General features: G+C 38.9%; 1 protein-coding gene across 2 annotated transcripts; it reads left to right on the forward strand.

Annotated features, from left to right (window-relative positions):
• The first annotated feature begins 9,830 nt into the window (after positions 1-9,830).
• Positions 9,831-18,175, forward strand: LOC113083591 (kelch-like protein 8). Of its 2 annotated transcripts, none has more exons than XM_026254656.1 (10): positions 9,831-9,951; positions 10,824-11,014; positions 11,091-11,639; positions 12,134-12,320; positions 12,394-12,537; positions 12,913-13,024; positions 14,826-14,994; positions 15,342-15,501; positions 15,616-15,817; positions 16,851-18,175. In XM_026254656.1, the coding sequence occupies exons 2-10, from the start codon at positions 10,847-10,849 to the stop codon at positions 16,972-16,974; spliced, it is 1,815 nt and encodes a 604-aa protein (XP_026110441.1). In that variant the 5' UTR covers positions 9,831-9,951; positions 10,824-10,846; the 3' UTR covers positions 16,975-18,175. The 2 variants fall into 2 exon arrangements, with proteins under 2 accessions (XP_026110441.1, XP_026110440.1); XM_026254655.1 differs by having other exon boundaries at positions 9,857-9,984.
• The last annotated feature ends 273 nt before the right edge of the window (positions 18,176-18,448 follow it).

The following is an 18,448-nucleotide window of genomic DNA, read 5'->3' on the forward strand; positions in this document are numbered from 1 at the left end:
CCTAACTCTAACCCTAACCCTAACTCTAACCTAACCTAACCCTAACCTAACCCTAACCCTAACCCTAACTCTAACCTAACCCTAACTCTAACCCTAACCTAACCCTAACCCTAACCCTAACCTAACCCTAACCCTAACCCTAACCCTAACCCTAACTCTAACTCTAACCCTAACCCTAACCTAACCTAACCTAACCCTAACCCTAACCCTAACCCTAACCCTAACCCTAACCTAACCTAACCCTAACCCTAACCCTAAACCCTAACCCTAACCCTAACCCTAACTCTAACCCTAACCCTAACCTAACCCTAACCCTAACCTAACCCTAACCCTAACCTAACCTAACCCTAACCCTAACCCTAACCCTAAACCTAACCTAACCCTAACCTAACCTACCCTAACCCTAACCCTAACCCTAACCCTAACTCTAATCTAACCCTAACTCTAATCCTAACCTAACCTAACCCTACCTCCTAACCTACCCTAACCCTAACCCTAACCCTAACCCTAACTAACCCTAACTCTAACCCTAACCCTAACCTCTAACTCTAACCCTAACTTCTTCTACTCTAACCCTAACTCTAACCCTAACCCTAACTCTAACTCTAACCCTAACCCTAACCCTAACCCTAACCCTAACCCTAACCCTAACCCTAACCCTAACCCTAACCCTAACCCTAACCCTAACCTAACCCTAACTCTAACCCTAACCTAACCCTAACTCTAACCTAACCTAACCCTAACTCTAACCCTAACTCTAACCTAACTCTAACTCTAACTCTAACCCTAACTCTCTAACCCTAACCCTCTCTAACCCTAACCCTAACCTAACCCTAACCTAACCCTAACCCTAACCCTAACCCTAACCCTAACCCTAACCCTAAACCCTAACCCTAACCCCTAACCCTAACCCCTAATCCTAACCCTAACCCTTCTAACCTCTAACCTAACCCCTAAACCCCTAACCCTAACTCTAAACCCTAACCCTAAACCTAACCCTAAACCCTAACTCTAACTAACCCTAACTCTAACCCTAACCCTAACCCTAAACCTAACTCTAACCTAACCCTAACCCTAACCCTAACTCTAACCCTAACACACAGACGCACACGAACTGGCTGGAAAACTATTTTTATTCAGGCTAGTGATACCTTGTTCCTAAAAAGGACAAATGATTTGACGGGTTATTTCGTTTGGATGTATTTCTTGTTTTTATCGATGACTGGCTTCCTTTTTGTCACGCTTTAGACTGATGTACGGTCACATTGGATTTGAAAACGACATCCTTTCTTCCATAGATCCACGCTACCTGAAAGAAGGCCGCCTTCTGAATCCAACGATACCAGTTATGTGCACATCGGACCTACGCTTCAAAAGATACGGACAGGTAAGCTTTGGCCAATCAGATCGCATATGCTAACGAGGGTGGAATTAATGAGGGTGAAACTCGTTTTATCTATATACCTATCTAATCTAACCCTAACCCTTCTTTTCCAAATCTAACCCTAACTCTAACCCTAACCTAACATAACCCTAACCCTATGAGTTAGGGGTTAGGGTTAGATTTGGAAAAATTAGAGTTAGAGTTAGGGTTAGGGTTAGGGTTAGGGTTAGGGTTAGGGTATGAGTTAGGGGTAGGGGTAGGGTTAGGGGTAGGGGTAGGGTTAGGAGTAGGCCCAGGCATAGGCTTAAGGGTATGGGTAGGGGTAGGGGCATGGTAGGGTTAGGGTTAGGGTTCAAATGCCAAACTTTACAGTTGGAAAAACATTTACTGCTTTATGCAAAAATTATTTCAGTCTATATAGCTAATTTTGCCTTTCATGATAACTATGGGGGGTGGATTTTTTTTATAACTCATCCGTTTAAATTATATAAATCCTTAACGTTTTGCATAATTAAGGGCATTGCTACTGGAGTGACATGCGGATTGCCACTGCTGTTACCACCGTCGCACTATGTGTGCGTGGCTTCAGCATCCAGCTCAAGCCTTTTTTTATTTTAGACACTACATCCATGTTTTTATACAGTCTATAGAGCATCACAGTCCCGCCCACAGCCGGTGCCAGAAGTAAATATTCAATACAATTTCTGCTTTGACAGTTGGGGTATAAGCCATAAAAACGTAACCATAAATTGTAGACTTAAAACCAGCTACGGCTGTACTAAGCGGTAGTATATGCTCATATAAACGCCAAAGGTTCATGGGGCACTAACCTTTTTTTGAGATAAATGCCTTTTATTCGCGATGTCTTGGCTAGCTACTTCATTACCCACAATCCTGAACAATCCCACAATCCCACAGTGTTGCATCTGATTGGTGAAGCTCGTGTAACCATCTGGTAAACCCCGCAAAGGTCCATGAAGACTGAAGATCATTAATAAAAAAATTAAATATAATAAAAACCTGTGTTGCGTTTTTGCACGTTAGACTTATCAGTGCAATCATGATCTCCATGGCTGCCATGAGAGTTTTGCAGGGAGGTTGGTAACGTTAATTAGCATTATCGTTCACTTTAACTAGGCCTTCATATGGTATGAGTCATATCAAACATTTTATAATGCCACTGTCAAAACAATATTTAGCCTAGCATACCTTTTTGTGCATTTACTGAACATTTGTGTAATGGCAACGACATGTGTTGATGACTGAGCTGTGATTGCAGTCAGGTATAAAGCACTGCACCATGTTGCTGACGTTATCGTTAACCACTTTCACACATGCACACAATATAAAATACACTATGATAAATATAAAAATCAATACACATTACATATATAAAACACTATTTATTTACACGATTAATACTGGAAGAACTGCTATTACTGCACATTCACTATATAAAATAAAATTCACTGGAGGAAAAAGTTCGCGCAGGCAGCCGTCATCAGAATTGGAAGTGGCCAAAAAGGCTCGTTCGTGGTTGTGGCTTCAGTTGAATTCAGTGAGGCGTGGTGTTTCATGGGATGAGAAGTTCCTGCGCTCGAAATGAAAATATGTACACAGTCTTGTACCTTTGACTTTTTTTGGATTTTCCCTTAATTTTTTTCACTCACATATGTTATATGCTTATGAGTTCAGCCATAGCTGGTTATCCTCAAACAAGCTCTAAAACTCTTTAGATACAGATTTTTTTGAAAGTCAATGGGAGAAATGGAAATTTACTTCCGGCACCAAAGCTCTCCCGGGCTATGGGTGGGACTGTGATGCTCTATAGTTAGATTACAGTCGATAACATGTTTATAATGACAAGGTTGCATTGGGATCAGAATTCATAGATATTCTGAAATCTATTGGGGTTTAGACAACATGTCTCAGGACCTACTCTAGATTTAATACTGTCACATGAAATTGATCTTGATAGTGTAGAAATTATACAGCCAAGCGATTATATCTCAGATTATTATTTAGTTTTGTACAATCTTCATATAGCTAAAACTGTAAATTCTACTCCTTATTACAAGTATGGAAGAACAATCACTTCTACAAAAAAAAGCCTGCTTTGTAACTAATCTTCTTGATTTAACTAAATTCCTTAGCACATCCAAAAACTCTTGATGATGTAACAGAAACTATGGACTCTCGCTTTTCTAGAATTTTAAATACAGTTGCTCCTTTATGCTTAAGGAAGTTTAAGGAAAACAGTCTGACACCGTGGTATAATGAGCACACTCACACCCTAAAAATAGCAGACTGTAAAATGGAACACAGCTGGAGGAAAACAAAACTACAGTTATTTTGTATTGCTTAGCTTGTACTCTACACTATCGAATAGCACTGTCTTGAGGCCATAGTGTTTTCTTTATGGAAAATGTTTAAAGTGCAGTTTGCGCATTGCATATCTTGCGTTTATATTCTGGGCTCATCTACCGGTATTTAGTATGCAACATAAGTGAGATGTATTCTGAGTTTACTCTTTTAATAGCTTTCACTGTGTTTACTCCAGTGAGCCACGTGAAGCATTTGATTTATTTAAGTTAGAATAAGTTATATATTACAGTTTAGCATCACACAAGCCATGATTCAAAGTTAAGGGAAAAAAACAAACAAAAACAATATATGTCTCCTTCCGATGTAATGTTAGCTCTGTACAATATCAGCATCAGTTAAAATAGCATTATAATTTCCTTTACAGAAGAGAAAGCTGCTTACATACAGGCTAAACTAGTGACAGCGAAGATGTTTAATTAAATGTAAACACAATCAGCTTTTCCACATATACCTACTGGCCCTGATTAACATAACTTCTGCTTACCGCTTGCTTCATTACTGCAAATCAGTTTTTATGAATGAATGAATGACTTGTGGTACCGGTTGTTTTGGTCTTCATCAACAGGCACCTGCCGCCACTTGGTGATGAGCGAATAATAGCAGAATGAGATCATACATCGTACTCTACTGCTATTCCTACAGTTCCCTGATGTGCAGAGTGAAATACTATGGTTTAAAGGAAGAGGTGAGGGCATTTTTATTGATCTGATCTGGTAGTTGTTTCCACAGTCTAACTTTCTGAATGTGAAATAAAGATAAGAGGGTTTAACAGGGATAGCTTAAAATGCCACAAGAATGTAAAGAACCTTGGAAAGAAAATTAAAATTTCATACAATATTCCTGATTTCAATATGACATCATTTTAAATATGCTCTTAAAGTGAAATCTTTGTAATTACTAGTACAATGTGATTGCACAAGTTTGTTTCCGTAGACTCTGAGCCATTACAGGAAAGCACAGTCTAGCGTTCCATGTAAGGCCGATGTGGCAGCGGGAAGGAACTGACATGCACTGCACAATGACAACAATACACAGAACAGTGCATCTCTCGCTCTGTCCATCCACAGTAGAGCTGCAGCAAAAACACATCCTCCTCACATCCATCCAGAGCTGTCTGCTCTGGTTTGGCGTGTTTCTCCTCAAACCAAGATTTGTTTTCTCCTTTGGTCAACATGGTAAAGGCATCTTTTAAGTACTGATAATACAAATCACTTGGTTCCAAAAACAACAGTATGTCAGACATAATTAGAACTAAATTAAAACAGTCCTTACTCAAACATGATAAAGAGCAATAGGGCAGAATAACCTTATATATGTATATATAGATATCAAAATAACAACAACTCTGTAACACAGCGGTTTACAACTGCGACGTCCGCACGGTCCAGACTGTAAACCAGCAATATAAACCGAGTTTATAAAACAGCTCTGAGAAATGTATACAAAACAGCAGCTTGCGCTCTTTGGCCACACCTCACCAGCGAGATTAAACTATTGTAACTTTACACTACCTGCGTTCATCCGCACATCCCTATAACAAACACACATTTAGACTATAATCGGCGGCTAAAGAAATAATAATAATAAAACAAGCAACTCATTTAACTTTATTTTTAATTTTATTATGTGTTTTTTTAACATTCCCTTATTGTATAGTTGTATCTACATTTTATATTTTGATCTAGATATTTAGGCTTTAATATTAATGTTATCTGTGTGCACCGGGGTCTGAGAGTAACGCAATTTTGATTCTCTGTATGTATGTACTGTACATGTGGAAGAATTGACAATAAAGCAGACTTGAACTTAAACTTCTCACCAGGGAAATATAGGAAAATATAAACCAACAAGACCTTTTCTGTCCACACAACACAGGGGAAGAATCAAAGCGGCTCACTTGAATATGCTGTTTATAAAGCCACTAACACGCCTCAATAATTGCGTGGCACAGGTGTGTTCAATGTCAAGGCTCAGCTCCACGGAAGTGCGCACGTCTTCGCCTTTGAAATACACCCATTAAAATAACACCAAATAAACCCAAATGAATAATATTTAACCAGTCACACATGTAAAACTGCTTCTGAGACCTTTATCAGAGTACACAGCAGATGATTCCCAGATCTTTAGCAGACGTCTTACAGATGCAATAAATAAATTACATCTGATAAAATGTACTTTTATTAGTGTCATTCATAATGTGTAAATATAATTTAATGAATACAAAAATATAAAGGCTATATTAAGGATTGGAAATGGCCTAAAAGTAATTCTTTGCTACCATCTACTAGTGGTCATTTAATATCTTTATTTTACTTTTAAATAAGTGTTTGCTTTCCTACATTATAAAACTTTTAGTTACATACATGGGGGAAACCTATTAATGGGATAGTTCACCCAAAAATGAAAATTATGTCATTAATGACTCACCCTCATGTCGTTCCAAACCCGTGAGACCCGTTTATCTTCAGAACACAGTTTAAGAAATTTTAGATTTCGTCCGAGAGCTCTCAGTCCCTCCATTGAAGCTGTGTGTACGGTCTACTGTCCATGTCCAGAAAGGTAAGAAAAACATCATCAAAGTAGTCCATGTGACATCAGAGGGTCAGTTAGAAGTTGTTGAATCATCGAAAATAAATTTTGGTCCAAAAATAACAAAAGCTACGACTTTATTCAGCTTTGTCTTCTCTTCCATGTCTGTTGTGTGAGAGAGTTCAAAACAAAGCAGTTTGTGATATCCGGTTCGTGAACGAATCATTCGATGTAACCGGATCTTGAACCAGTTCACCAAATCAAACTGAATCACTTGAAATGGTTTGCGTCTCCAATACGCATTAATCCACAAATGACTTAAGGTTCAAACAAACCAATATACCGGAGTAATTCATTTACTCAAACAGTACACTGATGAACTGCTGTGAAGAGAGAACTGAAGATGAACACCGAGCCGAGCCAGATAACAAACAAAAGATTGACTCATTCTCGAGTCAAGAACCGTTTCTGTCAGACGCGTCCGATTCGAGAACCGAGGAGCTGATGATACTGCGCATGTGTGATTCAGCGTGATGAACAAATAGTGTCATAGTAAAAATATCGTTCAAACTTGGTAATACTTAAAGCATTGAATTTTTAGGAAAAGTTGTGTGAAGCATTTAAAATCACTCGAAAACATTGGACAATTTCTGCCACAAACTTTCCCTGTAGTTTTCTGTTAAATCTATGGTGAATGGTGGAGATTCTGTGTTTATTGAACAATGTTTTTCCTGGTTTCCATATCAGTGGTGTTTGTTCTGATCAGCTTTAACAGAATTCTTTGCTGAATTTGAATGTTTCTCACAAAATTTCACAGAGATGTTGATTCTGTGGTGAATTGGACAGCTTTCTTCACTGTATCTCCTAGCGCTGTATAATGGTGTCTAGATCAGCTCGAGCAGATAAACGGTCTGCGCAACTCAAACCAGAAAGCGATTAGTTCTGCTTTCGATTTGTTTATCCAATGTAGCTCTTGTAAATCCATAGACAGTAAAAGAAATGGACTCAGCGACCCCATTGGAACTCAGTTGAGACAAGTGAAGCCCCTTTTTAGCGTTTTTTAGCACTTCCATTTCTGACGCGCAGACCACCCGACAAGTAAACTTAACTCAAACGGTTTGAGTAAACAGATATCCTTAAGTTATGTTAACTCAAACCATTTGAGGAAACCGATTGCCTTAAACCGTCTAACAGTTATGAGTACTCTGAACTTAATTCAGTTGAGTTCACTGAAAGAAGATGCACATTGCAATTAAGTGATTAAGTGATTAATTGAGTGATAATTGAGGTTTAGTGATGAACAGCTGCTGTTAACAAACAGAATTACTGAAGAAAAGAGAGAAAGGAACTACAACTGACTTCAGACACAGCCTCACTCAAACCTGACAAGTTATTTTAACTCAAACCGTTTGAGGAAACCGATTGCCTTAAACCATTTAAGTTGAAAAAACTAACAGTTATGAGTACTCTGAACTTAATTCAGTTGAGTTCACTGAAAGAAGATATGTATTGCAATTAAGTAATTAACTGAGTGATAGTTGTTAATTAGTTATCAATCAGAACTTAGTTAATCACTTAATTACTTGAATGCAAAGTTTTAAAACTTACAGGGTTTAAATCAAGGCAAACTGTTTACTCAAACGGTTAGAGTTAAGTTAACTTGTCGGGTTTTACTGCCATCGTTAATCTTGCAGAGACGGCGAGCTTGAGCGGGGAGTTCTTTGGCGTGAGTGAGCAGGAGTAAGTATTCTGATTCATTATTTTGTATAGTATTTTAAAATGTAACGCCTGTACGCCTTATTAAGTAAAAAATATGTGGCAATTACAAAAATTTGCGATCTTTTGAGAAAAATGAGGAGTTTGCTTGATTTTGCGATAAATTCAGCGATAGCAAAATCGTGAAATACTGGAGGGAGTGTCTATGATCTTCCCGATCTCTATGGGGAACACGTGACAACAGGGGTGGTTCTAGGGTGAGTGGAGATTCGGGGCTTAGTCCAGAAAAATCCATGTATGTGACTTATTTTAATAAATCAGAAAGATTTAATTTGTTTAAAATAAACAAAAACAAAAAACAAATGTAAAACATTTTATTTAAAGTTTATCCCTTGTATACTGACACATATGCTGATGTTGTGTCTCTATCTCAGTTTTTTTTTTTTTTTTGTCTCTGTCCCTGTTTTCTTTTATTTTCCAATCAAGCCTGACTGGCTACACTCGTCCTGGTAGAACAGGGATAAGAGGCAAACATTAAGCAGTGCACTAACACACTCTTACTCTACAAAGATATCTGGTCAAAGGACTTTATCTCTGTGTTTATGTACACTCAAAACCAAGTGTAATTATAAATGCAGGGCTCTATACCTTTAAATTTTTGAAGGAGCACTTACACATTACTTACAAATTGCATAAATAATCTTATAAGGCTAATGTATCAAATATAAAATTTGGAATACAGAAATATGAAATTATGAAAAAAATTTGAACGGTACTTTGCCACTACGTGGCGGCATGCCACTGCCTTAATGAGTGAGTCAGTCTGTCATTTAATCAATGGATTCGTTTGAAACGGAGGATTCATTCAGAAAAAAAGTACGCTAAAAGTTACTCGAGCAAATTTATTCAGTAAACACCGCTGTGTGTTGCTGCAGAGCACAACAACATGCTTTGTTTGGAAACATTTCCTTTGCGAAATATGTATTTTTGAATTGTTGTCTTGACAGAAAAGTCTGCCACAGACCTTGCTAAGCAAACATTATAACCGCTCTGTGTGTGTGTGTGTGTGTGTGTGGGCATGTTTTTGTGACATATCAGGACACAACTCTGTATAATGACATGGGTATGACACAGCTATTACAAGGAGAGGGTGACTTGAGGACATAACCCATGTCCCCATTTTTCAAAACGCTTCTAAATCAAACAGAATGAGGTTTTTTTGAGAAAGTAAAAATGCCCAAAGTTTCCTGTGAAGGTTAGGGTGTGTGTGTGTGTGTGTGTGTGTCCTAAAGACTGTGCTGCGCAACCGTTAACTGTTAGATGTTCAAAATGTAACGTTAAATCAGACACAATTTAAAACCGAAAAAGAAATATAATACTATGATTAAAAGTTACAGATACCTGAAGCTGTTGTATCTTGGCGTTCAAGTGTTGGCTGGGGGTGTTTTATTCCTTTTTTTTTTTTTTTTTTTTTTTGAAGAAGAAGAATTTAAAAATATCCATTTTAATTTTCAAATAAATTGATCTAGTAAAATTCTACACGCCAACAAACCGCCTGCCTCCAAAAGATCTCATTTCATTGGCTGGATCGTACAGACGCTCATCGATGGTTGGCCAGTTTCATGTCAGTCAGAAGCACTAGACTCAGTGGGCGGTTTTTGTCTGTGTGAATGACAACTGTAGCAAAATTGACAGACACTGTAGACGTGAGATATTTATTTATTTAAATTCTAATATAAATTACTTTATTGGGCATGAAAACTCATTGATGGCATGGTGGTATTAAAACATTCGGGGCCCACCCCTAACACCGCCCCTGCGTGACAGAGTAAAAGCATTTCAATGGTTTGGACTACAAGGTCCAGAGTTCATAGTGCTTCAGAACGCGGAAGTGCCCTCGATCCGTCCACAGAGGAAGTGCGGCTGTTGAAAATGCGGTAAAACATCGATAAAACACCCAATTCACGCATGTAATTGATTTTATTTTAATTTTGCTGAATTGCTTAAAGTCAATAAGGTTCATCTCTGATATTTCCTGCTCGTGAATCCGTCCCGTTTGTTGTGTTGACGTTTTAGCTCATGCTGTCATGTTTTGGTTGTTTAAACATTTAGCTTAACGTTACACAATTTATAGTAAAAAAAAAAAAAAGAGTTAAAATAAAAAGGCTTTTAATGCAGTTTATTAACGAAAAATGACAAACAGCGTTGAAGCAGTTACTTATAGGATAAAAACAACAAAAATGGTTCATTAACTGGTAGCATGCAATAGCTTTGCCAGTGTTTATCTCGTTTATTTTAGATATTTATATATCTATATGTCTCGTTGTGTAGCGTTTTTGAGGGGATAAAGTGTAGTTTGTCATATGTGTTCCTACCCAGCATTCAAAATATAAAAAGTTGCTATTAAATCTTTATAGTACTTGATATAGTATAGTACAGTTATTTTCATTGCATGTGATCAATGATTATCAGATGATATGATTATGATTGTTATGAGCTAGTTGAGTCACAGAGTTATAAGAGTCTGTTGCTCAGTATAAAGAATAACTGAACTGTGGTTCTGCAACAAAGATGGTGTGTGTGTGTGTGTGTGTGTGTGTGTGTGTGTGTGTGTGTGTGTGTGTGTGGAGGACCATGTCGGCAAACACAGAGTTCATTCAGAAGTGCCATTTAACAGAGACAGCTAATAGCATGTCAATCATGGGATTTAACGGTCTTCTCCTTTGAGATGTATTTCATTCTGCTTGAGTATCATGTTCTCTTGAATGTGTGTGTGTGTGTGTGTGTGTGTGTGTGTGTGTGTGTGCAGGTGTCGGTGTGTGTGAGCAAGACATGGTGCCAGAACATGGGAATCAGCAGAAACGCTCGTCGCAGCCGTCTAATAGCGAGGGTGACGCGGACGGATCGTTCGTGTTCGAGGCTAAAGAGGCCTGGAAAGATTTCCACAACTCCCTCAGACAGTTTTATGAGAACGGAGAGCTGTGTGACGTCACTCTGAAGGTATCTGACACCGTGAATATAGTCTCACAGCAGCTTCTTCTGTTTCTAAGTCTCTCCCTTTTGTTTCTCGCTCCAGGTTGGGAACAGACTGATACCATGTCACAAACTGGTTCTGGCCTGCGTGGTGCCGTACTTCCGCGCCATGTTCCTCTCAGATATGGCCGAGGCCAAACAGGACTTGATTGAGATACGAGATTTCGACGCCGATGCCATCCAGGACCTGGTGCTCTTTGCGTACTCCTCGCGCCTGACTCTGACGGTGGATAACGTCCAGCCGCTGCTGTACGCGGCGTGTATCCTGCAGGTGGAGCTGATCGCTCGGGCCTGCTGTGAATACATGAAAGCACACTTCCACCCCTCCAACTGTCTGGCCGTCCGCACCTTCGCAGAGAGTCACAACAGGGTGGACCTGATGGACATGGCTGACCGCTACGCATGCGAGCATTTCAGTGAAGTGGTGGAGTGTGAGGATTTCATCTGCGTCTCGCCGCAGCACCTCAAGACGCTACTGGCCTCCAGTGACCTGAACATTCAGTCTGAGACTCAAGTGTACAACGCCGCCGTCAAATGGCTTAAAGCCAATCAGAAACACCATGATGTCTGGCTGGATCAGATCATGTCTCAGGTTGGCTGCTCAGGGCTGGGATGGGAAGTTTGTTGGGATTATTTTCACACCCACTTTTTAGTGTTATATTTAGAAAGAGCCTTTTTCCCAGGTAGGCTATGTTTACACATACGAAGAATTTGTTTTAGTGACAAGCTTCCACAGTTTTTGCAGAATGACAGTGACTAGAAAGATAATAGAAAGAATAAAAATGGAATATGTAATTAGGATATAACAATGTACAATACATAAATGTATAAATAGTGTTGAGTTTAACACGTTTGCGGCCAAGTTAAGTGTTCATGAGATGGATTGTCTGAGCGAAGAAACTTCTTATGTCCCGACCGGACCTCAGCGGTTCAGAAGTACTCTGTTGGATCCAGCTTCAGCTTGTGGCCAGTGGTGGCGCTGTACAGATCCAACATCATATTTCAGAAACAGGCTTGGATTCTTTTTAAGCTAATGTTGTCAACAAATGTATTAAAAGTCTGTTCTGATGGGCTTTTCTCACACAGGTGCGTCTTCCTCTGCTGCCGGTGGATTTCCTCACAGTCACTGTTGCTAAAGAGGAGATGATCAAGGCTAATTTGAGCTGCAGAGACCTTCTGGATGAAGCAAGAAATTATCATTTACACCTGAGCAACAAGACCGTTCCTGACTTTGAGTATTCGATCCGTACGACTCCCCGGAAGCACACCGCAGGTCAGGAGATACAGCCGTGATTGTTCCTGCTCTCTTGTGTTGTTCTGCTGAGTCTAACGGAGAACCCTGACAGGTGTGTTGTTCTGCGTCGGGGGACGAGGGGGATCCGGAGACCCGTTCCGCAGTATCGAGTGTTACTCCATCAGTAAAAACAGCTGGTTCTTCGGCCCTGAAATGAACAGCAGACGCAGACACGTGGGAGTGATTTCAGTAGCAGGTGACAAAGAGATATGAAAAGCTAATAAAACAACGATTTAAGGAGAATTACAGAGGGATTAAAAAACTTATTACTTGACTTTTACTTTACTAGTGTTTTAAAGTATGGATGAATGATACCACTTTTTACAAAATATCAGGGTGTTGATTTATGTCAATAGAGGACATCCCTAACCCAATTCTGGTTAAATAATTATTACTGTTATAAAACAAACCAGTTTTATTTATTATTATTATTATTATTATTATTATTAGAATTTTTGTCAGTGTGGGACAAAGTAGTACACAAGTAAAAGCTACAGTGAATACTGGAACCTTCTGCTTACAATAAATGACTCTAACATAAGAATAAAACTTCACATTCATCATTTTATAGGGAAAGTTTATGCTGTTGGAGGCCATGATGGCAACGAGCACCTCGGGAACATGGAGATGTTTGATCCACACACCAACAAGTGGATGATGAAAGCCTCCATGAACACTAAACGGTATGAGGAATACAAGGTTTCATTGACTTTGGGTCCCTTCTTTGTACGTCGCTTACATCCAAGATTAAATTTCACATCCAAGATGATATCATCACACTAATCAGGATCTGGCTAATTCCAATCTTCAAACACACCTGTTGTTGATGATTAGTATAACTGGATTGAGTTATCTGAGATAATCGCGCGTTCATGGGTTGGGTTTAAAAGGGGTTATGTATCGATACTCGAAACCACGATCAGCAGTGCAGCGATTAGATGGCGGCATGATAGTTACATAATGACATCATATAATAAAAAAAGACACCTGACGAAAAACTTGACACATTTTTGGATTTTTATAAAGAAACAGCCAAATGAACAAAACAACATAAATGTTATGATAGATAAATGAAATGTGCACTGTTTTTAATTTGCATTTTTTACATGAATTCCAATTATTTAAAGTCACGGCTTCTAATATTTTTACAGGCTTTAAATTTTATTTCGATGTAGTAATTAGCAATTAATATTTCAGCTTTAATTTTATATTTGAACAGATTTGTTATGTGGCAGCATTAAAGTTTCTTAAGGGTCAAGATATTGTTATCTGCATCTCCTGCTCCATTAAGCCACGACTCTATATTATCTGTGTGTAAGACTTGAATACAGTTATGAAGTAATTCTTTTATGATGAATAAATCTTTCAGTGAGTAAAACTGGCTGTGTCTATAGTATTGTAGACTACACAACATTATTATGTTATCTTTTAATTTTTAAATGATTATTATTTTAAATGACTCTCCATGGATCAGTAGGATACTCTAGTAATAAAGTAGTGGTGGTAGTTGACGGATTTAAAAAATAAATTCTGCTTAAAAAGATGCGATCTAATCCTGTTTACACGAAATAAGCTACTCTCGAGCAGGTTTGAGTTACTATGACAGCAACTCCACACATGGTTCGGCACACGCTGGGACGGCTTTTCAACTTAAATCTGATAAATTATCTGTAAAACAATTTGCTATAAATAACACGTTGACAAACAGGGTTCTGCTAATGTATGTCTGTTGATGGATGCACATTCTGGACAAACCATTCAGTCTTGTTCAATGTGAATGCTGTATGCCGAATATGAGCAGTAATTTACGTCATTATCACCCGAGTGCTGATAGCTCGCATGCGCAGGTGAGACCTGAACATCACATGTTGATATCATAGACGGTATAAAAAAACGTGGACGTATTTGATAATACCTAGAATATCAAAATCAACTGCGGACGGCAGATCCTTTTCCTATTTGACGCCTAAACTCTGGAATAATCTACCTAACATTGATATCTCCCAAGGGTAACATGTCAAGCGTGAAGAGTAGCGGCCCTAGTACTGAGCCTTGAGGTACTCCATACTGCACTTGTGATTGATATGATACATCTTCAATCACTGCTACGAACTGATGGCGGTCATATAAGTATGATTTAAACCATGCTAATGCACTTCCACTGATGCCAACAAAGTGTTCAAGTCTATGCAAAAGAATGTTGTGGTCAATTGTGTCAAACGCAGCACTAAGATCCAATAAAACTAATAGAGAGATACACCCACGATCAGATGATGAGAGCAGGTGCTGTTGCTTGTAGTTAGATTATTCTTATTTTCTTTATTTTTATTTGACATTTTTTCTTTAAGTAGAGCACATACCTAACCGTGACTCTGAAATTCACAAACCGAACCGTGTGAATTGAACCGCTCCACCCCAGTATTGACACAGAAGACCGAGCTGAACATGCAGAGTGAGATATCGTCCTGTGTTTGTGTTGGGCAGGAGGGGGATCGCGCTGGCTGCTCTCGGTGGACCCATCTACGCTATCGGAGGTCTGGATGATAACTCCTGCTTCAGTGATGTGGAGCGCTATGACATCGAGTCGGACCGCTGGAGCGCCGTGGCTCCTATGAACACACCCAGAGGAGGCGTGGGATCTGTGGCACTCGGGGTACAAAACCTCATCAGGAGTCACTTACACACCATTGTACACTTGTTTGTTTATAGACTGCCATGTTCATATGTATATTATACACCATTGTAGAAATAAAACAAAATAGAAAGAGAATGAACTCTCCTACACATTGGTAAATCCTTTCATAATAACTATCAACGTGAATCAATAGAGATTCATTGTGTAATATAGACGACTTCAGAGATCATAACTTTATTTTAACTGAATCATCCAGCCTGACTGTACACAATATTCACCAGCCCAGACGAGCTTTCACATCTATTGTTTTGAGAGGGTAAATGACTTCTGTTCCTTCTGTTTATGGGTTTGATTGTGTTCAACAGGGCTATGTGTACGCGGTCGGGGGAAATGACGGTGTTGCGTCGCTGTCCAGCGTGGAGCGCTTCGATCCTCATCTGAACAAATGGACAGATGTGCGAGAGATGGGGCAGCGGCGCGCTGGAAACGGTGTCAGTGAACTCAACGGATGCCTCTACGTTGTTGGTAACAATCAGAATTTGTTCATCTTCATAATTTGAGATTGATGTGAAACCAGGCTCAGCTACGCTCTGCTGGAGGGAGATCTGTGAGCTTCATGTGATGTGTATTTGTCTGAAGGTGGGTTTGATGATAATTCTCCGCTGAGCTCAGTGGAGCGCTTCGACCCCAGGACCAATCACTGGGAGTATGTGGCGGAGTTGACCACGCCCAGGGGCGGAGTCGGCGTTGCCACAGTGATGGGGCGTGTCTTTGCAGTGGGGGGCCACAATGGAAACATCTACCTGAATACGGTGGAGGCCTTCGAGCCCCGGATGAACAGGTGAGATATAAAACTGAACATCTCTGCAGAAGATGGGTTGTGATTAGGGCTGTAAAAAAAAATCAAATTTTGAATATTCGTCGAATTTAAAATAAAAACCCACATTGGAATGCAAAAACGTTGCATTCTAATTTTAAGTGTGCAGGAAGCTGCCTTATGAGCCCCGGTACTGTTCCATTCAATCTCCCCGCGCGCACAGCCGTGTTACACAACTTTCAAAGGCAGTAGCTACGGTCTCATCTTTCACCTCGTGTACGCTCACCGTCCGCAGTCTCAAACAATGCCAACACGCGGATGAAGAAAAGGGCATAATGCAGATAGTGTGTGGACGGCCGAAGTATACTTGATCTTTATCAGTGGCGCACGAGATGCGATGACGATGTGTGTGGCATTGCTTTATAAGGTTATGTTAGCCTATCCAGTTGAAGCCACTACAAAAAAAAAAAGAGAACATCAATGTGGAGAAGATCTTGTTTACATCAAAACTGAAACCAAGCTGTTCACACAGAACGCATATTTCGCACATTTTCTAGAGGGACACCGTTGGACTCGCGTCTCGCACAAGAGAGCCGCATGTTTAGAAAGACATGTAAAATTAATGTATTTTAATTTTCTAAAAATATCTCGAGACTTTATGTTGGGTTTTTGTTCCCCATCCCACTGCATCTGATGTTTTAAATGAAAAAAAATTATTCTGTGTGACTGGTTTTCTGCCCTTTTTATTTATTAAACAATGCATGCATGCATGATGCTGGTTTGTTTATAGTTCTTAAAGCAACTTAATAATAATTGGTTAATAAAAATTATTTTAAATATTGTTTTTTCACAGTCATGTATTCTAATGCTTTGAATAAACGTGCAGTAATATTTTGCTCGATGTCTATCTTGAGGCCTCAGAAGAGAAGTAAAAAGCTTTTCTTCACCCTAACTGAAATTATGCATTTTAAATTCGAATTGAGTTTTTCAGCTATTCTGACAGCCCTAGTTGTGATTAAGTTCAGATGTAATTAGTTTGTGTGTGTGTCTTCACCAGATGGGAGCTGGTGGGCTCTGTGTCTCACTGTCGGGCCGGAGCTGGAGTCGCCGTCTGCTCCACTCACATCAGTCAGATTCGAGACGTCGGCCAGGGCTCCAGTAACGTCGCTGACTGTATGTAGCTACATCGTCAGAGTTTGACACACTACAACACTAACACTTCAGCCTAATTACACACCAAACACCTGCTTTCAGCTGTAATGTGGCTCTGAATCTTCTGTGTACTACACCACAAGAAAACTTTGTGTTTTAGCTTGAATTTTGTGAGTGGAAAGTGTTTGTTTTTTTTTAGCAGTGAGATCACACGATCCCTGTATGTGGTGTTTGTACGGATTATAGTGCTCAGAAATCAGAATTGATGTTCAGTCTGAATATCCATGACATGAGTTCAGTAAATCATTCTTGTGTTTGATTGGCAGAATGACTTTAGATTTTTATAAATGCACACACTTAAAAAAAAAAACTATTTTATGACTTCAGGACACAAAGAATGATCAAAAAGAGATTATTCTATAACCGAGTGTTTGTTTGCGTGAGGACAATCACAGTAATCAAGATAAAGTGAGAGATCCATGAGCACGAGCAGAGTCATTTCTAACGTGACGCAATTATACTTCTGTTGTGAGCCATGTCTCATTTATGACTTCAGCAAGACTGTCTTAATGGAACCCTGCAGAGGATCTAGACTGGTTTTGGGTTTATATTTGTGCTGGACCGTCTGGAGCGATGATGTGTGATAAAGGACTGTGCTTCTGTTGTGTTTTTTCACTGCCAAACATGAGCCGAGAGAAGCTCAAAGATGCTTGTTTATGTTGCTTGTGTATTACAAATGTAAAGCTTTTCTGGCTTGATTTTGTGTTTACTGTTTTACATTATTACAAAAATTATTACATTTTGAAACCAATCCATTATGCATTGAGGGAATACAGGTTTTGTTTTTAAATAGGTCTTTGGTGGGTTTTTCTTTGACGAATCTTATTTTTCCTGAAGATAATTTTTTTTTGTTTTTTCTGAGATTTGTAAAACATTCATATTGTTGCTTTTATTCAGTTGTAATTGGTTGGACTCCAGCATGTCCATATGATTATATTTGAGATCTGCTGTTGAAATGTTGATATTGTTGAAATGTTTTTTATATTTTTGTGGTGTCACAGATGTTAAAATATTGCATTCGGTGATGTGAAACAACATTAAATATATTCATAAAGTGATTTATTTAACATTTGTGCAACTTTATTCTTTATTATGACAGAACGACTTTCAATTGTAGCTGTATTTCTGTACCTGCTGATTTAAGAGCAGTATGTTTGTTAGATATATCTCCTGAAGTCGACTCTTTTTAGCATATTTTCCCATGTGAACATTTTTGTGTTTTGCATGTTTATTTCCACTTTTTCTTTTGTGAAAAAAAAGATTTTTTTTTATATATATATATATATATATATATATATATGTGTGTTTTTTTTTGGGGGGGGGGGCGGTTTTACCTTTTGTAATGATTGAATAAAAGAACAGAGCAGTTTCCTTTTTCCATTTCTCTGTTTTTAAAGAAAAAATGGAAAGAATTGGGTTCGTAATCCGTTTCATGAGATTTGC

The sequence above is a fragment of the Carassius auratus genome, unplaced genomic scaffold (assembly GCF_003368295.1).
Source record: "Carassius auratus strain Wakin unplaced genomic scaffold, ASM336829v1 scaf_tig00038950, whole genome shotgun sequence".
Taxonomy (NCBI): domain Eukaryota; kingdom Metazoa; phylum Chordata; class Actinopteri; order Cypriniformes; family Cyprinidae; genus Carassius; species Carassius auratus.

What these genes read in the sequence shown, in the direction of transcription:
- LOC113083591 (XM_026254656.1), top strand. Translation starts at nt 10,847, where the DNA reads ATGGTGCCAGAACATGGGAATCAGCAGAAACGCTCGTCGCAGCCGTCT. An exon ending in TGTGTGACGTCACTCTGAAG is followed by an intron (nt 11,015 to 11,090) that starts GTATCTGACACC and finishes TTCTCGCTCCAG; the next exon opens with GTTGGGAACAGACTGATACC. An exon ending in TGGATCAGATCATGTCTCAG is followed by an intron (nt 11,640 to 12,133) that starts GTTGGCTGCTCA and finishes TTTCTCACACAG; the next exon opens with GTGCGTCTTCCTCTGCTGCC.